We start from the raw sequence: 24,486 nt of genomic DNA on the forward strand, positions 1-24,486 counted from the left end.
TTCATTAATTATTTGGGTGGTATTAATAAAGGTGACACGGACATGTCACCAACATGCCCTGCAAACTCCCCTCAGTGCTGTGATTATTCATCTCTCCCTCAGCCCAAGCTCAGGAATTCAGAGACTTCGTGCTACATCATATTCTGGATCTCAGTGTTTTCAGAGGCTGAAGCTTGTTCAAATGAGTCACTGCTGAGCTTCCTTCTTATCTTTAAAGTTTGTTATTACTTGGAAGTGTTTATCTGCATCACATTTGCAAAAACATCTGAACAAAGGCCAGCCCATGGAAACAAGAGCATTTTTGCACCTTTTTATATAAATAGTTAGGAGTTTATACAGCTGGTTCTTTTCTTTGCAATTCACAATATTTGTCTCTAATGCCAATTTTAAGGACCGTGATGGGATTTAAGCAATCACACGCAGACCTGGTGTCCTGGCAGAGATAACAGCGCAGCTCCACAGCAGGCTGAGAAATCCAGCTGCTGACAGCCACCCTTTGTGCCCAGCACAGCCCCGAGCTCCGGGGATGCTGCCCTGGGTTGGGGACCCTGCCACACCGTGACCTGGAGCGAGTCCAAGCTCGTGTGTTCCGAGCAGAGCCGGGGATTTCACACTCACAGCCTCGGGGTAAGGATGAAGGGAGAGGAGGGAGGAAGGACAGAGCCAAGCTGGGATGCCGGGGCCGGGCTTTGTGCGCTCTCTGCACACACCCAGCGTGACCGGCGGCCCTTTGTCACCCCGGGACACCACAGCAGCCCCGGCCTCATGGGGCGTCTGGGCCTCCTTCCTTCCCCGAACCTGGCACGGGCATCGCCCCGGCTAGCCGGGCAGGGGGACAGCCAAGATCCCCCTCATCCAGGCTCGATTTCTGCATCCACGTGTCCCAGGAGCAGCAGTTTCAGCCACCTCCCTGCTCCCTCCTGCACAGCAAACTCAGCCGGGAGTGATGCTCAGCGCCCCGCTGGGAAGCACAGAAACCTCTCCAGCTTCCCCGAGTCCCTCCCGCACGCCCAGCAGGAGCCTGCCCGGGCAGGGCGGGGGGATCTCGGACCCCGCAGATGGGGCTGGCCGGGTCAGCCCCGCGGCACTGCCGGGGCCACGGCCGGGACCTGCATGCTGGGGCTGCACTGGCCACCACGCTGGCACGGGGGTTCCAGGCAGCACCCCGAGAACAGCCCAGCATCCCGAAGAGGGATGAGATCCCACAGGGATCACGGGACACCCAAGGGGTGCTGAGGAGATGCTCAGAGGCAGGACGGGTGGGATGCAGAGGATGGAAGGGATGCTGGAGAGAGCACGAGGAGATGCAGAGAATGCTCGAGGGGGATGCAGGGAATGCCTGCGATGATCCGGGCAGGATAGGGATGCTGGAGCAGGTCAAGGGAAGCTGAGGTGATGACAGGAGGACCTTAGGGACGTGAGGAGGACAGAGAGATACCGGAGAGCCTGGAGCAGGTCTGGGGGGAGGCCAGGAGCTGATGGGGTGACGCCGGGGAGCCGAAAGCAGGCAAGCGGGGGATGCCGGGGAGGTGACCGGAGATGCCGGGGAGGTGATGAGGGATGCCGGAGAGCCAGAAGCAGACACGGGTGATGTCGAGGCGGTGACGGGAGCTGCCAGGGAGTGCAGGGAAGGGCAGGCGGGATGTCGGGGAGCTACCGGGGGATTCCCGGGAGCCCGGGAGAGGCGGTGGGGGGGTGCCGCGGCGGGGAGGCGCTCACCTGCCAGGAACCGGAGGGGATGTCTCCGAAGCCGCCGGGGCCGGCGGAGCCGTGGCAGCCGCGGGGCGGCCCGGCGCAGCGCCAGAGCAAGCCGAAGCCGGCGGCGGCGCGGCCGGGCGGCAGCAGCCAGGCCGGCGAGAGGAAGGCGGCGGCGCAGGCGGCCAGGAGGCCGGCGGAGAGCAGCGCCCAGAAGCAGCCGACGCCGCTGCACATGGTGCGCCGGCGGGGCAGGGAGCCCGCGCCCCGCGCCGCCCCCGCGCCCGCCACCGGCACCGGCACCGACAGCATCGGCGGCGCGGGGCGGCCGGCGGGGCCGGGCGCGGGGCCGGCAGCGCTGCCCGCGCCCCTGCGCGCTCCCTGCGCGTTCCTTGCGCGCTGCCTGCGCCGCCCCCCCCGCGGGGCGCGGCTGAGGACGGGCGCGGTTGCGACACCCGCGGCGGGCGGGGGAATCCGGGGCGGGGGGAGCGGGGTCACCTGCGCGCACGCTTCTGGGGGTTTCACGGCGATTCTCCGCCCGCTGCCAGGCTGCACCGCGGCCCCGAAAGGGTCGGGTTGTTGCTGCCGTTAATTACCGGCGGTATTTTTAACCCTCCCTCCGTGCCCGCAGACGGCGATGCTGCGGCTCCGCTCCTGCAGCTCTCCCGGACGGGGACACGCGTGGGGAACGCGGGTGCGGGAATTCCGCGGCGGCACCGCGCGGGGGATTGAAACCCTCCGTGGCGGGGAGGTTTCGATTTAAACCCTCCGTGGCAGGGAGGTCTCGGACTCGGGATCCGCTGGCTCGGGCTGTGTTATCCTCTCACCCCGCAGGTTTCTCCAAGGGCTGGAGGCAGAGCGGCTGCCCGGGAGCCTGCGCTTACTTGAGGTGTAAAAGCTGCGCCTCCCAGTGCAGATGGATTTTTATAACAGTCATTCTAAAAACTTCATGGATCAGGTTTTATTCCTGCTAAACCTCACGGTGCCTGTGCAGCACGGATTGATGTTTAATGTTTGTGCCTCGCAGATCTTACGGGTTTTCTCGGTCTCCAGGAGCTCAGCTGTTCCCCCAAACGGTCCCACGTCCATCAGCCGCATAAAGAACCAGATCCTTTTTAAAATGTAGCAAAAAATGTCTTTATCCTGCGCTAATGTCCTTGAGCGGGTTTCGGGCACTTACTGCCGATAGCGCTGAAACAGGTAAAGACATTTGGGCAGCTTTTGGTTAAAAAACGAGGTTTTCCTTTCGATCCAGGGTGCGTTGGTCGGTGTTTAAAGCTCAGCGCTTGGAGAAGGCTCCGAGTCCTGGAAGCCCGTGCGGATGCCGGCAGCACAAGCCGGGGGCTTGGCACCCTCTCCTGGTGCGCGCCCGGAGTGCTGCGGCAGCGATGGCAAATCCGCTCCTGCTGCGGTTCTGTCCGTGGGGTGTATCTGTGTCCTGCTTTTAGAAATGCCGCGGACGCTGCTCGTCCTGGGACCTCGGGAAAGTTCTGAAGGGACAGAATCACACTCAGCCTTGTTTTTTCTCCCATATCCCTGGCTCAAAGCAATACCTGACTGCTGTCATGTGCTGCATTGCTTCTTGTACTCCCTGAGGCATTTAGAAAAACAAAAGACACGGGAAAAAAGAACGGAGAAACAGAAGATGGTATTAAAATAAATTATTATTTTCCAAGCATTTTTTTTTGATGCCATAGAATGGCCAAGAACTTGGGGAAAGCACTGTGAATTGGAGAAAGGTCATCTGAGGTGAGTCCCACACAGCGCTGGCGGTGCCATCTGGGCAGGGTGGAGGTGCCAACGAGCCCGTTTGCCTTCCCTGATTCAGAACAATTCCAGAGTGGCTCCAGCCCTGCAGAAAAGGCCCTGTTCCTGCAGGAGCAGCTGCGACAAGGCTGGGAAGAGCTCAGGACCTGGAGAGGGAGATTTTCTGCTCTCTGCTGCCTTGTGCTGCTTCCCAGAGCTCTGTCCAGCACACCTGCAGGTCACCAAACAGCTCTTCCTGCTGGGAGTGAACCTTTCTTGTACCTTTTTACCCCATTTTACACTTCAAACCTCGAGTTTTAACTCACCCACTGGGAGTCAGGCAGAGACTCTTCACCCCTTGCTTGAACAAACCTCCCTCCCTGGGAATGTGCCCCGTGGAAGGAAACAGGGAGGAATTGCAGTGTTTTAATAAAAGCAGTAATTTTCACCAGGCTGGGACGTGGGAGAATTCCCTTCTTTGAAATGCTCAGCACAGGTACCAACCCTCCTGTTCCCATGAGGTTCATGGACTGAGGTCAGCCACAGCCAAACCTGCCAGGAATTTTGTGGGTGCATGCAGACACTTGCTTTACCATTAAAAAAAAAAAAAAAAAAAAAAAATTAAGAGTAAAATACAAGTCTCTAATTGAAGGAGCTGTGAGTTTCTGTGCAAAGACAGAAACTTTGACTCCTGATGTGTTTAGGACATTATTATTTATTCCAGAGTAAGAGCTCAGCTGTTAAAGTCCTTACTCATATAATTTTTGGTATTTGTGTTCCCAAAGTAGTGAGAATTCTATATATGAGAGAGAATCCCAACATCATGGGAATAAATGGACTGTCCCAAAGATGGGAGAGATGGGAATGGCCTCTAACGTGTTACATTTGTGCTTTTGTGCTGTAATTGAGCAGAGCAGTGCCCTGTGATTAATTACCAAAGTCTTGTTCTGCTTTATTCTATCTGTCCAAACACGATCATTCCATTCAGATCTTTTCAGGTATTAAAGTTTACTTCTTTTTCTACCTGTAGAGAAGAAACAATCAAGCATTGAGACAGTTTTTTTTTTTTTTTTTTTAATATTTTCATTTAGGGAGGAGTCCCTCAGCTTCTCTGACGTTGGCCAGCCCATGTCCTGAAGTCATATTTAACTGATTGTTCAGATAATTAAACTGTCATGTTCTGTTAAATGCTCCAGCACCTGCTGTCACTCACACTTCCCATTCAGATCCAGGTCCAAGGCTGAGTGAGCAGCTCTGGATTGGGGCTTCAGCCCTTCTGAATTCCCAAAAATGAGAGAAAAATTCGGTCCAGGGAAGGCAATTCATGTCAAACTCTTGTGTCAATCATTGCATCCTTGTTCAACCCCCATGTATACCCTGAAACCCAAGAGGACTGGATGCAAAATTTTTGGCAGGATATGTTAATTTAGTGTTCCCTGAGTCATCCTATTCTTTCCAGTTTGCTCATCTTCAGAATGTTTTAGTCTATTAGCAGTCTCTGAGGTTATGTGCCAATTAAATAATTCCATTCATTATGCAGAAACCATATAGAATAGTTCGTTATGCTCCAGCCAGCCTCTGGGCATGTATATACAACTGTATCAAAGAGCACCAGTTAACAAAAATAATATCAAAAGCGAAAATGCAATTGCTACAGGGTGTTGATCAGCGGCACCATCCCGCCCAGGAGACGGCTCCATCCCAGCCCTGGAAGATCCCCGTGTACCTTTTATGCCATTTACAATTTATGAGTCTTAATTACTGAGTGTTTGTAAAGAGCTTTGGAATGCTTGGATGAAAGCAGGCGCAGAAACTGAGGCAGTGATTATTAATGACATCATTTTGGCACGGCTCGGGCAGCAAGGGCAGGACAGTTACACGGCACAGGGTGACACTGCATCGATCGGGGTGACACGGGCATGGCAGAGCTGCCCTCTGGCTCTGTGCCTCAGTTTCCTCACACACTCACAAACAAGAATTTATAATCACAGTCTTTACAAAGTGTTTGCAAAGCTTTTAGAGCAGAGATCTCCTCGGATATCAACCTAAGCGGCGTGTCACGGTGACAAACGTCCCTGGCAGGTGAGGGAAGAGCAGATTGCCTCGGGAGGATGATTAAGAGGATTTTTGTGGCAGGATTCGGGGCGCAGACGGAACTGACTTATGGGACAGCGATTCCGCAGGTGGAGAGCGGCCCGGCAGGGATTTCTGGCTGTGCTGGACTCGGGCTGCCGTGGGATGAGGGAGCCGCCGTGGGATGAGGGAGCCGCCGTGGGATGAGGGAGCCGCCGTGGGATGAGGGAGCCGCCGTGGGATGAGGGAGCCGCCGTGGGATGAGGGAGCCGCCGCATTCCAGCACCGGCCGCGGCCCCGCGTGTCCCGCACAGACAGGGCCCAAAGGGCTGCAAGACTGGGACCGGCACTGCAGAGCCCTCACACCCCGGGCAGGGCTGTCCGTGTGTCCGTCTGTCTGTCTGTCCGCCCCCCTGCTGCGGCCCCCACGGCCGAAGGGGACATTTGGGGACACGTCCCTGAGGTCTCTCTTCAAGGCGCCTCGGCTCTCACGGCCCTGCACGGCGCTCGCCCGCTGTCCCATGCTTTAGGGGCTCTGTCCCCGCTTTCAGGGCTCTCTGTCCCTGCCCTCGGGACACGCCCGAGCTGCCGCAGCGTCCCCGGGTCACCCGTGCCCTCAGCCAAGATGGCGGGCGGAGCCTCACGCCGCCCGGCGCCCCCCGCCCTGATCAAAGATGGCCGCCTCGCCCCTCCCGGACCCCCGCGGGCTCCTTGCCCTCACCCAACATGGCGGCCCCGCCCGGCACCATTGGCGCGCGGGCGAGAGGCCGGGGCGGCCATGTTGAGTGCGGCCGCATCCCGCCGTGCCGCGCGGGCGGCGCTGCCGGAAGCGGGCGCGGGGCCGTTGTTGACAACATGGCGGCCGCGGGCGCCGCCGCGGGAGGAAGAGGCGGAGGGAGCGGCGGCGGCGGGCGGGCGCAGCAGCCTCATTCATAGGACCCGGCGCGCTGCCTTCCCTCCCTCCCGCCTTCCCCCGCCCCGGCGGCCGCCTCGCCCCCTCCCCGGCGCTATGTCCTTCTTCAGGCGGAAAGGTAGGGGGGCGGCGGGCGGGCGGCCGCCGGGCTCGTCCCCCGCGCGGCTGCCAGGCCCCGGCCCTGCCCCTCCGGGCACCGCCGCCGGGCCCCGCGAGGACGCGCGGGCCCTGAGGAGCGGCCTCCCCGCCAATGACGGTCAGTGCCGGCGCCGCGTCCTCCGCGGGGTTGGGAGGGCTCGGGGGGCCGGGCGGGGCTCGGGGGGCTCGGCCGCCGCCGCCGGGGCTCTCCGGTCAGCGGCGGCGACCGCCGGCTGCGGCCCCGGGCTGCCCGCGGCTCCCGGCGGCTCCCGACGGTGACCGGGGCGGGAGGGGGCTCGGGCACCTCCCACGCTTCGTGCAGGGTTTTTGAGCCTCTGAGCCCTTTACAGACGGTTTTTCCCAACGCCGACATAGCCGGCTTTGTAAAAATTAAAATGGGCTGGGAATGTGCAGCAGCAGCTGAAAATGTCAGTGGAAAAGGGACCTCATGGCACCGAGCTCTCCGTGAAAGCCAGAGGAGTCCTTAGCAGTTTATTCTGCAATAGGTTTGGTAGGGAGTACAAGCTGGGAAATTCAGGGCTGCTGAAATATTTATTCTACTCCAGCAGCACAAATGGGTGCAGTTTAAGTGTTCTCTGGGGATGCAGTGTTTGAGGGCACTTTGTGCTCGTGCTGCAAGCAGGGCCCTGCACTCTCAGCCTGCCCAGCTGTGGTTTGGGTGGTTTTTGTTGAAAGTGGCACCTTTTAGGAAGGGTCCCTTGGGAAAGTTCTGTTTCCTCGTGATGCTGCAGCTCGAGCAATGCAACCACTGATCTCCTGATGCAGCACTGTCCTAAAGCCTCTCTGGGTTACTGAACCCAAAATGCACATCCTGGGAGGCAAGGGTGTCGTACCTGGGCTGATGGTGATGCTCTTGGCTCTCACATCCTCTGGATCTTGCTCAGCCAAAGCAGCAGCACTGAAAATGTCACTCTTTGGGGAGGTTAGTGCAGCAGTTGTGCAAGAAATGAGTCTAAACTTAGCAAATCTGAAGAGTCTGGAAGCCACTGAGGGCTTTGCAAGTGCCATAGTCCTTTTTGGGGTGTTTATATACAAATGCCAAGCTACAGAATAAAGCTTTGGTAGTGGTTATGAACTCTTCAAAAAGAGCTCCTGCTGTTTCACTGAGAATTGTGGAGCTGAGGTTCTGTCCTGACGTGGGATCACAGGGACAAGGTCAGCCTGTGTGGAAACTTTCTCAGGGAGAAAGCCATGAAAGCTCTGGTTATCTGAGAAGTGTAATTGAGGATCTGTGTTCCTTTGATTAAAGGATCTTTGGTCAGAGAGGCAAATCAGCACTAAATGCCCGAGAGAGACGCTGTGAAGGAGAGGAGAAAAGCAACCTTTCATCTGGGCTGTGCATAAAGCACTGCTCGGTGTGATCTCCGTTTTTAGGTGTGGCTTTTAGAGAAGATTTGAACTGAAGCTGTGGGGAAAGCAGCATGCTAAGGCTTAGGATAAAACTCTGGCCACATGCAGTCCAAAATCCTACAAACACCAATGTTCCTCATAAACAACAATGCTGTTGTTTATGAGGATATCACAGTGGGTAAAAATTAAAATAATTTTAAATTAAACCATAGCAAGGATTGTAAAGCAACTGACCTGTAGAAAAATCAAAACCAGGGGTGAAGTGTTTTTATAGCTTGGGCCTCAAAATAAAGGTCTGGCAGACTGAGGGTGGATAATGGGTTGAGAAATCAAAGTATAGCAGGTGAGCTGGGTGCTTGAGGGCAGGTTATGAAACTGCTGCCAGTGGAACAGCTCATCCCTGGGGATACCTTGGGAATAACGTGCAGTCCCACAGCCTGGCTGACCTCAGCAGGATCTCGTTTTTCTGTGTGCTGTTGACACACTGAGCACTTTTTGAGTTTGTTCAGAGCATTTCAAGATGTGCATTGAAACTCTGGAAGGTCACGTGCTGGTTTGGCACCCTTTGGAATGGGATTGGCCACTGGAAATGTCACCCTCAGCCCTTGTTCTGTGGTTCCTTCTGGTTTCACACAGGCACCACACAGCATCCGCTCTCTGGGGGAAGTGAAAGTGAACTCTTGTGGTGAAACTTCACTCTGAAATTCGGGCTTGTCCTGGATCAGAGCTGATTTTGTCCCCTTCTGTTACTGGTGTCACTTGGTCGTGCTCAGAGCTGCTGGGGACAGAAGCAGCCTATGTGGAAAGGGTTGGGACACGACCCTGGAGTTTGTATTTCCAGTTTAGGTACTTAGGGAGGAACTGAGTAGCTTGGAAAAAGGAACAGAGGTATTTAAACTGAAAATAGGCTTATGGAGGGCCTTGTGTCAAACCCAGGAACTGCTGCTGGTAGCTAGGGACTGGTTTGATGAAATATTGGAGTGATTTGGGAAAGATGAGAGTTCGTAGAGGTTGATTTCTCTCCTGTCCATCAGCTCCAGTTATGTAAAGGCTGGTTACCCTCCTGCTGCATCGGGCTGCAGGTCGGCGTGGAGAGAAACCTCCTCTTTTAATGGCCACCTAAACGCCTCTGTCACACAGTGTGCTCCCTGGCAGCTGGAATATTCGACCCCGAGCTGCCGATTTGCAGCCCTGCAGCGTTCGTGCTCGCAGGGGAGGCTGGCAGGCAGCGCTGCAGCCGCCGGCCGGGGCAATTATGTAACCTGAGACCGGAGCTCTCCTTTCAAATATTTACCGTCCTTAGTTCGGAATGGGAACGCTTCGGGTGGGTTTTTGGGATGTGTTTTGTGATGTGAATGTGGGATTGTGCTGGGCTGTGCCCCGTGGTTACCTTAGGAAGGGCTGCACAGTCGGTGTTCAGGAATGACCTATTTGTAGTAATAATCCTTGCCTGGAGCAGCCTCCCTGGTAGATCACATTCTCCAATTTGTTTCTCTGCCATCCTGTTTATGTGTTGCTTGTGCTTCTTTATTTTTGTTTTGAACAGATCTCTTCCTTCACTTCCTTTAGGAGCTTCCTTTAAAAAATAGTAATATCTAAAATAAAAATAAATCCTCAAAGTGCTTTTTCATCACAACTTTTTACACTATTATCTCCCCATCAGTTGCTCACCTGGGGTTTCATGATGATTAAGCAAGACTATGAGAGAATTAACTGCTTGCAGGGAGTTTCCAGAGCATTTCTCTGGTCCCCATCATGTGCATGGAAGCAGCTCCATGGAGCCAGAGCTGGCCCACATCTCCTCCGTGCTGGATGTTGTGCTGCTCTTCCTGTAACATGAGGGAAATGTTGTTTTTAGGTGATTTTTGGTTCACAGAGAGCACCTGCCAGTGCTCTACACTTAGAACACACCTTTCCCACTCTTCCCAGTTCATGCTGTTTATTAAAGTCACCCTGAATGTAGCTTTAATCTATAGACAGCAAACATTTTCCTCCATGGAAATGTAACAGACTGTAGTTCATGAAACTTAATTAATGGATGATAAAGTTTTGCTTTTGAAAGTAAATCAAAAGAAAAGCTTTGAAAGCCTTGGTCAGTTACTGGTTGAGCAATTTAAATGATAAATCAGTTTTAACAAAATTACAGTTTCCATCTGCCTCTGATACTTGCTGATGCTGGGAATTCTCTGTCCATTCTCAGGTGAATGCCATTAGTTACCCAAAATAGCATTAACATTTTCCCTTGTATTTTACAGTGAAAGGCAAAGAACAAGAAAAGACCACAGATGTGAAAGCAATTAAAAGTAAGATTAAACTTTTGTTTGTAAATTCAGATCTCTGCTATCATCCACCATTTTTGTCTTCCCTAACAGGATCATTCCTTACTCGTGAGCACAGATCTGACCTGTGCATCAAACCCAAACCAAACCCAGAACTTAATTCTGTTTCTGGCTATTTATAGTAACTAATCTTTCCTCCTCCTCATGCTGAATCTGTAGGTGCAGGAGGTTATTAAGTTATGTCAGGCATGAGCTTTAATTCAAAGTGATCAGGCACCCCAGTCACCTTGCAGGGGTTGTTCCTCATCCACAACAAATTGCTCCAGGAGTTCCTTGCTCAGGTGCAGTGTCCTTTGGAGTTTGGAAAGTGCAGCTTCACTGTGTCTGATTTGCAGAAGCTGCAGATTTAACTTTGATGGGGCTTGAGAGGCTGAAGATCCCAGTCCTGAATGAGCCATTCCTTGCTGCTCTGTGGGGTGCAGAGGTTTTGCTGCTAAATCTCTTAGGAAAGGAGAAGAGATCTTGGTGGAAAAGAGATTTATGAACTGTAGGAAAACAAGTTTGTTGATCCTGTCAGATTTTCTTGCAGTACTCAAAGGAGATGAGGTAAATGCCAGAATCTGAGCTGTTACTTTTATACCCTTAGACAAAATCTTGTTTCTGTACTTGGTAATGTGTTATCTGCACATCAAGAGAAAATTACAGGCTTTTTTCACCCTGGTGGTCTTTCAAATCAAATGCAGAAAACAGTGAATTGCATCCATTTCATAGCCCCACCTCACCTTCCAGTGCAACTACCAGTATGGTGACCCTGAAGATAAAAATAAACTTGAAAATTTTTAGTACTGCACATTGTGAGCTGCTGCAGCAGAGACCACCTTTGTTTGACACTTGGAGAGAGCAGAACATTTTTTTCTCGAATATCCAAAATATAAAGTTAAATTGAAATCTAATTGACAAAAGCCTGTAGCATTCTGAGGAGTGTGGCTCTGGCTCTACACAAGTGACCTCCACCACATTTTCCCACTGCTGCCATCCCTTGGCCTTGGAGAAAAGGTATTTTCTCCATTATTGCTGGTATGAAACATCCAGAGGCTTTGTAAGAAGCAGCAAGTGGTGTCTTGGTGTCCAGTCCTGCAACTGCACAAACACTTTGCAGTAATTGAAATGTTTCCTGAGGTATCTGTGCTGTGACATCTAAGTGTGAAATTGTCAACTGCTGTCATTAAATTGGGAATAAAAATAAAGTGATGCAGCATGGAAGTCATGAAGCCAGAGTTGCCTGACACCTTGATGGAACACATCCCTGGGAAGTGTTGAGCCAATCAGCTCATCTGATGTGCTTTATTTTTGAGTCAGAGGTGTAAGATGTCCCTGCACGACATCCTCATCCAGCACAGCTTCCTGAGAGCTTTGCAATCTGCTGTGAGCATGTTTGGAGTTTTTCTCAGCTGTGTCATCTATTAACAATTAGCAGAGTTTTGTGTGAGGAAGTTCTTCTTTGTTCTTTTTGAGCTCCAGTAGCTGCTTGTGTCCTAAAACAGCCAGAGGGGGTTAAGTTTATAACCTGGGTTTCATCACAGGTATTTCCTTATTGCTTCTTTTTCTCTTGCAACCAAGCAGAAGCAACAAGAATATTTTTGAGAAATAACTCTTATTAAACCTCACAGATAGCTTTGTAGCTCAGGATTTCTTATCACATTTTAGCTTTCAAAAAGGCATGGAAATTGATTGGCAGGAGCTTTGGAACCAAACTAAACTCTTGCCAGAGTATAAAGTTGTTGCAGTAGTGGTTATCAAGGAAGCAGGAAGACTCAGGAATATTTCATGTGTAAACTTGGACGTGGCATCTCTTGATTTGCTGCTGAATAAGGAAAATAGAGGTGGGTGGGAGCGAGTTTATTCTTGCAATAATAAAACTTGTGATCTTTAATTAGACCCTTGATCCAAGATGACACCCAGTGGTACAGTGAGGTTTTAATGAGACTGACTCTTGCAATTTCCCTGGTGTATTTTGGGGTGCTTAGCATTGGGCAATGTTTAGAAGAGGTCTTGGGGTCCTTGTGCTTTAACAATTCCTGTCTTGATTCCAGCTCCAATCCCAGTACATTCCCCTCAGAGAAGCACTAGGAATCATGCCTTGCTGGAGGCTGCAGGACCAAGCCATGTGGCCATCAATGCCATCTCTGCCAACATGGACTCCTTCTCCAGCAGCCGCACAGCTGCCCTCAAGAAGCAGCCAAGTCACATGGAAGCTGCTCACTTTGGAGACTTAGGTAAGGCTGTAAGAATGTCAACTTTTCCTTTTAGTTTGTGTATTTATTTTGTGATGGTGTGCACTCACCATCCCTTGGTTTTCAGGTAAGCAAATAGGTACTAAAAGTGTGGCTGCTGGTATAATAGCATCTGTGTTACCCTGGGAGGGATTGGGAGGGAACAGACTTTAATTCCTTTACTTTGGCCTTGTGTTGGAATTGCCTCCTCACAGCTGCATTACAGGACACTTCTGTATCCAGCCCCCACACCTGTGGTACAATAGGGACTCACTCTCTTTCATGTTTTCCTTTAGGCAGATCGTGTCTGAACTACCAGGCTCAAGAGACCAAATCAAGCCTTTCCAAGACCCTTGAACAAGTCCTGCAGGACAGTGTAGCCCTCCCTTACTTCATCCAGTTCATGGAGCTGCGCAGGATGGAGCACCTGGTGAAATTCTGGTTAGAGGCCGAGAGCTTCCACTCCACCACCTGGTCCCGCATCCGCGCCCACAGCCTGAACACGGTGAAGCAGAGCTCGCTGGCAGAGCCAGTGTCCCCCTGCAAGCAGCAGGAATTGGCCTCCTCCCCTCCTGCTGCCTGCCTGGAGGAGAGGCTGGAGGGCTCCGGCCCCGCGCGGCTGCTCCGGCCCGAGCCCGACAGAACTGCCGGCAGCCGGAACCACGCGGGGCTGCTGGGGCAGGACAGCCACGGCACCAGGGCTCTGCCCCGGGCCAAACCACAGCCAGGGACTCTTCCAGCTGATCAGCAAGAATCTTCCAAGCTTTCGGTATCAAATAGAAACAGCCCCTCCTCTGCACTAAAGGACTTGTCAGGAAAACTCATGAAAAGTAAGTGCTGTGTGTTCCCTTTGCTTGGACAGGTGGGAGATGAACGTTTTTGTGCAGGGGGCAGCCTCAGTTCTCAGGTTCTTAGCAAGCCTGAGGAGATGTTGCAAGGAAGAAAGTTTTATGTATCATTGATGTTAACTGATGCTGGTCAGTTTGAGTTGTGTATTGTTTGACTTTTTGAAAAATAAAAAAGCTGCTGAAGAGACTTCAAATTCATTGTGTACTCAATGAGCTTAGGTTGCTTCTGTTCTTCCATGTATAATCATAAGAAATTGAGTGAACATTGCTATGTCCAGTTCTTCCCTCACCCATCCCATCCCACCTTAAAAGAATTGCAGAAGGGTTGGATGCTGGAGCTGAGAATTGATAATTCACTTGCCATGGAAGGTAAATATCCTGTGTTACATAAAGTGACATAAGTAGTGGTTGCAAGAGACTTGTGGAGATTTATGTGTGGAATGTACTGGTTTTGTTCTTGGATTTATTTGATAGAGTTCCTCCCCTTGTAACTGATTTGTTGTCATTTGGATTCCACCTCTTCAGAGGCTGCTGGAAGTAAGGATGAAATTAAAATATTTCATTTTGGTAGTGAGCTACATGCACAGTAACCTCTCTCTCTACTTTGCATCTACTCAGTCCTCCCTCATTTGTGCAAGTCTGCAGCCAAAAAGGAAACACTTCTTTCTTCATATTGGTTCCTTTTGTTTGCCCAACTGTTTCCTCATGTTGCCTCCCTTTCTCTTGCTGTTTGTCTTTGTCATGTAGTTATTTATCATGTGCCTCCACAATACATAACCTCAGCCCCAAAGCCACTTAAACAAGGAAAATGATGTTTCAGTCACCAAAGCATCTCTTTCTGATGTCTAAAAAGAATTTGAAAACTCAGGGTTCTTAATGAGAAATCTGGAAAGAATTTGAGTGTAATTTTTTCTCTTTTCCAGAGCAGAGTTCCAAGTCTCAAAAGATGATGTGTAAAGAGCACAACTTGTTTGAGGCATCATTTTAAGATGGTTTTTTTTGCTAGTAGTTTCTATATAATGCAAGTGATTTCTCTGTGATGAGAGCTAAAAATTGGGAATTTCACTTGCCTGAAAGCTGTTGCTTCTGGGACTGTGGTGTGCAGCTGAGGAAGTGGGTTCTGCCTTATGTGCTGGTAGGGAAAATTTGGAGCTATGTTGTTTTATTCCATCTCAGTCCATGCTGGGTTTGTTGTGACCTGACTGGAGATCACACAGTCCCTGCAGCTGGTCAGGAGCAGAATATGAATATCCTGCAGTGGAAACATCACTGAGAATTAGACAGCTGCTTTTCTGAAGAGCAAACATTTGTTACTCACTCACACCAAGGAATTCCAAGTTTGATTCTGTGTTTCTTCCCTGCAGGTATAGAACGGGATGCAGTTAGTACTTTTACCAAATATATTTCTCCAGATGCTGCTAAACCAATCCCTATTACAGAAGCAATGAGAAATGACATAGTTGGTAAGAATGAATAATTGCTTCCTCATTTCAGAGCTGCTCTGTCCCCATAAAATTGTGTCTCTAATAAATCACACATTTGCATTTATCTTTATTTTTATGAATTTTAAAGGCAGCCTTAAAAAGATAGGAGATAACAAGTATCAGTGGATCTGACCTTCAGCAGTGCTGTGCATATCCTCATAAAAACTTTCAGAGATTTTGTTTAAATTAGGGGAGGAATTCTTGGTGGTTATGGAGGGGTCCAGATATGAGTCTCAATCAAATACTTTAGCTAGGTTATTATTATTTGGCCAGCCTTGAAAGCTCTTTGCTCAGTCAGAACCAGCTGATTCTGGTGGATTTGAACTGCAATTTTTCATTAACCAGTCCTTGCTCATGCCTTTCAGCTCCATCAGCCAAATCCATGTTAAAATTAACCTGGTCTTTCTTTGCAGCAAAGATCTGTGGGGAGGATGGCCAGGTGGATCCCAACTGCTTTGTTACAGCCCAGTCCATAGTGTTCAATGCAATGGAACAAGAGTAAGTTGGTGCCATGGTTTGGGTTCTTGTGTCTCTTGTCCTAAAGGTTCTGTTAAAAATGTTTATGGAGCCATGACCACATCAGCACTTTTCTGTGCTGTATTTTATATTTGAAACTGCTCAGATCCCCTCCTCCAAATCCATTCTTGCTGAACTTGGCAGTTCACACTGTTGTGTTCTTTATCTCTTTCTTGTGCCGTTTACTAACCTGCCCTGTTTCTTGCTTTGTTTGGCTTTTATCCAACCAAAAGTATCAGAGTTCTGGGCAAGAGCTGATGGGTTCTGAGGGTGCCTTGGGTGCTGCTGACCCTGATAAGTGATTGTCCCTGTGTCTGTGCAGGCACTTTAGTGAGTTCCTGCGGAGTCACCATTTCTGTAAATACCAGATTGAGGTGCTGACCAGTGGGACTGTGTATCTGGCTGACATTCTGTTCTGTGAGTCAGCCCTGTTCTACTTCTCTGAGGTGAGTGGCAACCTTTGGGTTTGCTTTTAGATCCCTTTCTAGCAGATGAAAAAAAATCTGGTCATTCCTTGATGGCTTTGGGTTGGATATTGGGCAGGAATTGTTCCCTGACACAGGGTCCCCAGAGCAGCTGTGGCTGCCCCTGGATCCCTGGAAGTGTCCAAGGCCAGGCTGGCTGAGGCTTGGAGCAACCTGGGATAGTGGAAGGTGTCCCTGCCCGTGGCAGGGGGTTGGAACTGGATCATTTTTAAGGTCCCATTCCACAAAACAATTCTAGGATTCTAAATATAATTAATTCTGTAATTCTATTATTCTAAATATAATAAAAAACCCAAGGTGTATTTCTTTCTGAGAGAAAATGCACTGAACTTTTTCCCGCCCTCACGTAGAACTAATTCACATGTTCAGACCTCTCCATTGTGTTGTGGAATGAGTATTTGTGATTTCCTCTCAGTTAGTGAGTGCTTCTCAGAGTCTCTTTGCTTTGTAGAAGCTTTGGCATTGTCATCTTGATCTTCACATTGTAGTGACTGTAGAAGCCTGGATTACAGATAACAAATCATGACCAGTGCTATGTGGAGAGGGCACCTTTAGTGATGTGATAGGTTAAATAAAAGATATCACAGTTTCAGGCTCCTGCACCTTTAAGGAATCAGCTCTTGACATGCTTGTCCTGACAGTCTGATAAGCTGATGGAGTTTGAAACTGCAGCTTGGGAAGCTGAGACAATGTGCTGAGCTCAGTGTAAGCTAAATGTAGCATGAAAATGGTGCTTCCTGTCCTAGGACAAGACAAATAGTTTTTTGGAAATTAAGTGTGAAAATAAGTATAGAGAAGAAATGTCAGAAGTTCTCTTTTTTCTTTTTTTTTTTTTTTCCCTCCAAGCAAGCTAAATCTGTCTGAAACAGAAATTCAAAATACTGTGTCCTGGTGACAATTTTGCATCACTAATATATGGCCTGTATTCTTCTTCTAAATGGGAAGAAGGAAGTTAAAAATTATTAAAAGTTTCTTCTTAAGACTTTTTTAATCTCCTCTTTTTCTGGTTTCCCTTGCAGTACATGGAGAAGGAAGATGCAGTTAATGTACTGCAGTTCTGGTTGGCAGCAGATAACTTCCAGTCTCAGCTTGCTGCCAAAGAAGGCCAGTATGATGGGCAAGAAGCACAGAATGATGCCATGATTTTGTATGACAAGTGAGGGAGCTCAACAATCCTTTCTTTCTGTTCTTGTGGTTTTGTGTTTGTGTGCAAAAGGAACTTCTCTGCACTCTTGGGCTGGTCTGCTGAGGTGCATTTTAGCAAGGTGGCTTTTGATGTGTTTGCACACATGAACTGAAATTTTTTGATATACATGAGGAGAAATCCTTACAAGGATTCCATTCTTAAACATAATTCAGGATTTTCAGGACTTGATTGCTTCAGTTTGTTTGGTTGGGAAGTATCAAAGCTGATGGGTTGATGTTTGAAAATGGAAGGGGTTTAAGCCTAGCAGCAGATCCAGCACTGCAGAAAAACCTTAATGTTCAGATACTGTTACCCATATAAAGTAGGCTGTAGACACTCTGCTCACATGCAATAAAAGCCAGCTAGTGCTTGTTCTTAGTATTGTGAAATATTCCTTTTTTTAAGGAAGCAATCAGATCCTTTTTAACATCAGACTTTCAGGAGAGGAGCTTTCTTCCTGTACTTTGTGCTTCACTTTAGCAGTAAGACAGCTGGGAGACAGCACAACTGCTTCCAGGAAATGTTTGTTCTTAAGCTTAAGTGTGAGGCTCTACCACAACTTGAATTATTACTCAAGGAGGAAATAATAATTGGAGAGGAAGCAAATGCTTCACTCAGAGGTTCATCAGTTATTCCCCCATCCTTAAACTCAGTTTGCAAGGATGTGATCAGTAGAGCCAAAGCTGCTTTGGAGTTCTGGGTGTTTCCTGCTCCATTCCTGTTTCCCATTCTCTGTTTTTCATCTGTTTCAGAGCAGGGCTCTCAGACTGTGTCTGGGAGGGGGTGTCTCACCTGTAGTCAGTGGGCACCAGGTGTGTGCAGTGTCTGGGGTGGGCACTGAGCACCTGCAGAGGTTTGCAAATCCTGTTTGTGTTGTTTCCTTGCCCTGCCCCAGGTACTTCTCCCTGCAGGCCACGCACCCTCTGGGCTTTGATGACTCTGTGAGGCTGGAGATTGAATCCAACATCTGCAGGGAGGGGGGGCCTCTCCCCAACTGCTTCACCACTCCCTTGAGGCAGGCGTGGACAACCATGGAGACGGTGAGATCCTCCTTCAGAGTGGGGTGGGGTTGATCTCCTTCAGAGTGGGGCTCACACTCTGGGAGGGTGATGGGGGCTTCCACAGTGTGCCCTGGTTTGTCCTGTTCCTTTGCTGATTTCCTGTTTACCTGGAGAATAGAACAGCTTCAGGAAAATCTGCCAGACTCTTCCCCAGCCTGATTTGAAGATACCACCCCCTGGCTGCTGTTATTGCTCTGTTTGTCTCATTGGGTGATTATTGCAGTTTAATGGAAGTAACAGAGTTTCCTCCCATGTGAATTGCTATCAACAGCTTATTTTATATCTTTAGAAAATTTCCCTTCCTCTTAGTAGGAGTTGTTTGCAAGTCTAATACAAGTGCTGTGGTTAATAATGTAACTCTGGGTTACCAGATACCAGAAATGAAAGATTTGATTCTGGACCTGCTGAGAAATGTGCACAGTGAAACAGAATAACTGTAAAGCCTGTGGGGCTGTCAAGCTTAAGTTTCTAGAGGGGGAAAAAAACCCCTGAACGTCAGTTCCAGTTACTGGGGAATGTCATTAATAGGCATTTGGGTTTGTTCATTTTACAGTAGGATTAAAACTTAAAGCAATGCAGTTGCTAATCCACAATAATTCCATGCATGGATGCTTTTGTGTTCCATCTACACAAGGACTGAGATGTTTGTGTGCTCTTCTATAACTATGCAGACCAGCCTTAATTAAAGAAGACTTTTTCCATCTCTCAGGTTTTCCTACCTGGTTTCTTGTCCAGCAACCTTTACTACAAATACTTGAATGACCTCATCCATTCAGTACGAGGAGATGAATTCCCAGGAGGGAACATTGCACTGAGTATCCATGGCCCTGGTAGCTCTCCTGACAGTGATTCCATAGGGAGCACAGATGGCTCTGCCTCCCAGGTACCAGTTTGGGTTTTCTGTGTCAATATCCAACTGTAAGGAAACACCATTCCACTTTCATTTTAAACCTGTGTTGTGTTAGGATGTGTTTAATCTACCTGAAGCTCAGTTCTGTCAGAAGTGTCTCTGCTATTTGTTGTACCCAAAGCCTTGTGCTGCTGTTATGTCTTTACTTCAGTAATGTCTTTATTAAGTTGCTACTTTACTGAAGACTTTTTATGATGCCATAATATCTAAGAATGCTTATTACTAGAAATAACATTATTTTGTCAATACCATAGTTAACAACTTCAGGTGAAAATTGACACTTGTGAATATGCTATCAAATTTAAATATAAACATGCTAGCTTTGTGTGCTCAGTTCTTTTAAAGTGCCAGATCTTCTGTCCTGAAGAGTAAACTCATTTCCAGGGCTGAAGGCATCAATCTGCTCAAACACAGAGCAGAGTCTGGCTAACCTGTAACCAGGACAGCTTGGAAACTGCAAGCCCAGCTGAGAGCAGAAGAGCCAAGCGACTGCTGCTTTTCTTGAACTCTGCAGGGCTACCCTGAGCTTCAAACCCAGTATCCACACCAATGTTAGTCATGTCCTGGCTTTCCAGCAACTTGGAAGCTGTACCACCTGCTTGTACTATTTTTAAACCTCCTAATTTGCAAGGAGGGAATATTCCTCCCCTAGCTGTGAAGTGAGGAATAAAATCTGAGTTCTTGAAGCCTCCTGCTGCTTGATCCTCTGAGCAGGAGGAACTGCTGGTAATTGGCTGGGCAATTTAGGAAATGAGGTGCTGCTTTCTGTGGTGTGCATTCCTGCTTGTGTGAATAGGAGAATCTCTGGGTCTCTGCATGTTTTTGCATAAAGAGCAGCAGGACAGGAGCTGCCATTGGTGTTCCTGTTCCGTGCTGAGGCGATAATGGATTGCTGTGTGTTGTGCCCTCCCTGCTGTTGCTCTGATGTTTCCTTGGCTTTTTATTCATAATCTTATATAAATACTCCAGGCCAGAAGATAAATAATTTGTTCTCTGTGCATGGGGGAGGCATCTGTGTTTGGGAATTGCTTAGCAAGAGCAGGAGAGGGATGTTCCAGACTCACAACAAATGATTTGTGAGCACACACGGATCTGTTGAGCTGATAATTGAGCAGTGTGTGCTGACCTGGGCTTGGTGTCTTTGGCTCTGTCCACAGAGTTTTATCATCCTCTGCTAAAAACAATGTCCTATGAGTTGGGAATTCAAGGCTGTGTAGACACACTGATTCTCTTATACTCTTGCTTAGAGACTTAAAGGAGATTTATCTGTGTTATAAGCACTAAATTTGCAGTTTTGTTAAGAAGCTGGTAGTTATCTGCATTGGGCACTAATACTTAGAATTTTTATTTGTAGTCCAATGTCAAAAAGGCTAATGTTAAAATCCTGAAAAATTTTGATGAAGCAATAATTGTAGATGCTGCAAGTCTGGATCCAGAATCTTTGTATCAACGAACATATGCAGGGTAAGGTTCATTTCAGTGTATTGGTTCCTTTCTGGTTACATGTTTCACCTCTGTTTCATTTTTGCTGTGTCCTCCTGCATGGAGAGTAGGCCTAAATGCAAGATCTTAGTCCATGTCTTAATATTTGACACTAACTTTATTTCAATAGTGTGATTTAACACCCAGTGAATGTTTCTTCAACCAAAATATTTCTATTTTGGTTTTTCTCTTCCTCTTAGTTATTGTTCCTCTTTGATTCCAAAATATAGCCCAGTATATAGCCAAATACAGCTTTCCATAATGCCAGAGTTCTTTTGATCACTCACATGGCTCTTCACTCCTCAGGAAGATGACGTTTGGAAGAGTCAGTGACCTGGGGCAGTTCATCAGAGAATCTGAACCAGAGCCTGATGTCAAAAAATCAAAAGGTTTGCTTTGCTCTTTCTCTCCATTTCTGTGCACATCTGCAGAGCTGCTCTCTTCCCTGCTGGAGTTAAGATAGGCAAAGTGTTTGACTCCTTCCAGATCTGTTTTAAGCCAAATAGAGACTCTGTGGGGATTGGCCTGCACTGAGGCAAAACCCATCTCTGGCCCAATTTCCTACCCAAATTCTGCTTTTCTGGTCCAGCTGGACTCCAGGGAGGATGAGCAGCCTGTGGGAGTTGGAGCTGTCAGTGGAACCTGGCAGGGATGGAAGTGTCAGCAGCTGAGCTGGTGATCAAACCTTCAAAGCTTTGGTCTTGAGATGAAAAAGAACTGCAGCTCTCCACATGCTTCCCACCCAGGCTGGGACCTGCTGCTGGTGCTGCTTTTCAGCTCTGGGAAAGGCTCAGTGTCCAAATGGCTGCAGGCAGTCCCTTGTCTTTCCTGCCACTCCTCCGTGTCCTGAATGCCAGCAGAGCAAACCTTCAGAAGGGTGACAGGAATCAGCTTTGTGCCTCACTTTGCTGACATACCTTGCTCTTCTTATCTCAACCAGGGTCCATGTTTTCACAAGCAATGAAGAAATGGGTTCAAGGAAATACAGACGAGGTGTGTCCCCTTTCATGTTCTTCTTGTGACTTTACACTTAGAGAAATAAAGTATTGATGTTCTTAATCCTGGCTGTTATCTCTGAGTATCTTTTTGCTGCACCAAGAACAGGGAGACTCTGTGTGCTAAATATAATTTGATTGCATGTATGTGTGAAACTAGTTTGCTCTCTGCCAGTGCTTGCTGGTTGAACTAATTAAGTGTGTGCTTGCAGTCAGGGTTTTTCTTATTGTGGTTTTATTTATCTCTAAGTAGGGGAGGAAGTGGTATTTGATTTTTATGGTGAAGTGACCACTGCACATGGATTCCAGGCTGCATTTTTCCCCTCTGAAGGGCTTGGACAAATCCCCAAGAGAGAAATCTAAAATCTCCACTAACTCTCTTGGAAATAGCATCAAGCCTTAGGTACAGTAATTGAAGTTAACACTGTACTTGGAAGCCAGGTGTGTTTCCATCGAGGGAGGATATGTTCATACAGGTTATGGAGTTGTGAAGGTGACCCTGACTCCAAGGCTGTGCTGAGAGCACTGTGTTTGTCTTTTAAGAACCTGAAGCTAGCTGTGTTTTGGGCTGTGTTTTTCAGGCTCAAGAAGAGATGGCTTGGAGGATAGCAAAGATGATTGTCAACGACGTCATGCAGCAGGCGCAGTGTGAGCAGCCCTTGGAGAAGGTCACCAAGGTAGGGGGGTGGAAAGGCTGCTGTCTTCATCTGGCTCCAGCCAGGCTGTGGGAGGAGCAGAGCTCTCACTTGCCTTCCTCCTGTGGCTGAAACCCACGATGGAAAAAGCTCAAACCAGCAGAGCATGAGAGGAGGAAACAAAGGTTGGAAGTGTTTCGGCCTACGTGTGATGTAGGAATTTCTTAACAGATGCCTGTGGTGGTTCTCCTGTGCAAGCATTAAACTTGTCTTAGTTTGAGTCTACAAACTGCCTAATTAGTTAAAAGGGTGATCTGTGCTGCAGGATGAAGTGTAATTCCTGACTTGAGCTCACACTTGCTGTGTCCTCTTAGTCAGTAGTGGTATTTCTGCTTGAAGTTCAGTAAAACTCAGCAGCTGTGACTTTGTCTCATTGGGTGCTCTCATTTGCACAGTGTTGTCTCCAGACTTTAAAAAGACACAGTAACCCTGTGCATAGGTTTGTGTATTGTTGCTTAGTGGCTGTGTTGTTGTACAGCCCATGTGTTCTCTGTCTAAAAAGGCCCAGCTCTGAGGCAGCAGTTGCATTTTGTGACAGCACGTTAGCAAGTTAATGTCTGCTACCTCTGACTTTCAGGCATGTGAGTTTGTAAAAATGAACTTGCATTATGTTCAGGTATTGAAAGTACACATGTGCCAAAGCCCAGTTTTTGGATCCAAATGGGTGGATCCATAGTTCACTGTGGGAGTGTTTTCTTTCATAGAGCAGTAACATTTAAATAACTTGTATAATGACTTCACTTCATGGCTTGTCTGCAGTGATACAATTCCAGTCTGCCAGGATGAAAAGGTCACTCAGCACAGTATTTAGAAATCTGAAATGACTGCAGATGCTCCAGATTCAATCAAGCAAGTAATCAAAAGGTTGAGTGTGTTTGGATTAGGTTTGGGGCTTTTTTCTCCCCCAAACTCACAAACCTGGCTTCAACGTTTTTAAACACAAAATGTTTTTCTATTGAACAGTTACTTTGCATGTTTTAGGGTAAAATTAACTGTTTTTCTGCTTTCCAGCTATGATTTTAGAAACTCCAGGACAGGAAATCTGGTTTTCCACTTTGAGAACGAGTGAACTTTCCCTATTGGTGGATTCTTTAACACAGCCAATAAAAACAAAGCACTGTTACTCCAACCACTGGAATCCCCCCATTTCTAAGGAAGAATGAAGAAGAAGCAATCCTGGACCTCCACTGTAGAGAGTGAAGAAACACTTTTGCCTGGTGTATGTGGCATTCACAGTAATGATGGTTCTGAGAAGAAGATGCAGTTTACAAATGTGTCACTGAGGAACTGTGATTGACTTCACAAATACTTGACCCTGTCTCAAAAAAAGACTTTCTAGCAAAATATCTGCAATGGGACACAGAGGCCACAACAGAGGGGAAGGTTTTGCTGTAGTTTCTGGTTCTACTGCTTGTAATTTTTAAACACAGTTGGAAGGGCTGTGGGGCAAATCCATGGGCAGTGAATGACCTGGAAAGTTTTAAGTTTAATTTTCCGTTACTTGAAATAGAAGAGTATTCAAGTGTAAGATAAATGTATTTTACTTCATAACTGCATTAACTTTGAAGGCAGTGTAGAAGGGTCAGGAACTCCTCCCTGTTGAGCTCCTACACCTGCACACACACACACATCTCCCCTGCTTCCACCACGGAGCAGATCCAAGGCTGGTCCTGCAGCCCCTCTGCTCGCACCTTGGACCCTGCAGACTGCTCCACTTCCTGTCCTCACCATCCCATGAGCAAGGAAAAAAGGGATTGCTGCCATTCTCCATCGCTTGTTGTCCTCCACCCAACGTAGGATCTAATTCCAGATGTTTGGTTTACAAAGAAAAACAGTTTTTAATGACCTCTGGCCTTCTTCCTGACACTGTCAACACTTACCATGTTACACAGCACCTCCTTTTTTTCCCCCAGCAAATCGATTTTGCAGGGTAGCAGAAGTACTCAGTGTCTCACCCTTATGTTACTGCTGCATTTTTAGTATACAACACTTATTTTGGGGTTTTACTTTTTTTTTTACTCTAATGATTGCTTTTCTCCTCAAACTTGTGCAAAGAAATCACTATGCGAAGAACTCAAATCATTTCCAATGTTCAGAAATCTTGATTGACTAGAAAGTGTTATTCTGTTGCAATATTTGATTGTATAGAGACACACTGTATTGTTATGAAAAAGCAAAAAAGGCTGTGTATAGGTTTTTGGTACTATGTACCACCTCTTATTTCTCTCATACCCAAGCATTCATGTACTTAAAACATACTATATTTAATTGTGTTTTGATTTAAAATATATAAATATTAAAATTTGTGTCGATTTTTTGTTTTCATTGGGTTTGAA

General features: G+C 48.0%; 2 protein-coding genes across 3 annotated transcripts in view; one reads left to right on the forward strand and one right to left on the reverse strand.

Annotated features, from left to right (window-relative positions):
* LHFPL7 (LHFPL tetraspan subfamily member 7) overlaps positions 1-2,007 on the reverse strand; it is a 57,868-nt gene extending 55,861 nt beyond the window's left edge. Inside the window, exon 1 of the mRNA XM_059866063.1 lies at positions 1,720-2,007. Within this exon, the coding sequence (XP_059722046.1) occupies positions 1,720-2,007 (288 nt within the window). The remainder of the gene's footprint in view (positions 1-1,719) is intronic.
* A 4,117-nt stretch (positions 2,008-6,124) lies between these two features.
* On the forward strand, positions 6,125-24,452 carry AKAP10 (A-kinase anchoring protein 10). Of its 2 annotated transcripts, XM_059866207.1 has the most exons (15): positions 6,125-6,683; positions 10,192-10,239; positions 12,309-12,491; positions 12,785-13,318; positions 14,701-14,799; positions 15,234-15,318; positions 15,659-15,782; positions 16,841-16,977; positions 17,903-18,047; positions 18,778-18,951; positions 20,333-20,442; positions 20,767-20,849; positions 21,401-21,453; positions 22,037-22,132; positions 23,162-24,452. In XM_059866207.1, exons 1-15 carry the CDS (start codon positions 6,140-6,142, stop codon positions 23,165-23,167), a joined length of 2,421 nt encoding a protein of 806 aa, XP_059722190.1. In that variant the 5' UTR covers positions 6,125-6,139; the 3' UTR covers positions 23,168-24,452. The 2 variants fall into 2 exon arrangements, with proteins under 2 accessions (XP_059722190.1, XP_059722191.1); XM_059866208.1 differs by lacking the exon at positions 10,192-10,239.
* Positions 24,453-24,486: the final 34 nt, after the last annotated feature.

The sequence above is a fragment of the Haemorhous mexicanus genome, chromosome 22 (genome assembly GCF_027477595.1).
Source record: "Haemorhous mexicanus isolate bHaeMex1 chromosome 22, bHaeMex1.pri, whole genome shotgun sequence".
In the NCBI taxonomy this organism is placed as follows: domain Eukaryota; kingdom Metazoa; phylum Chordata; class Aves; order Passeriformes; family Fringillidae; genus Haemorhous; species Haemorhous mexicanus.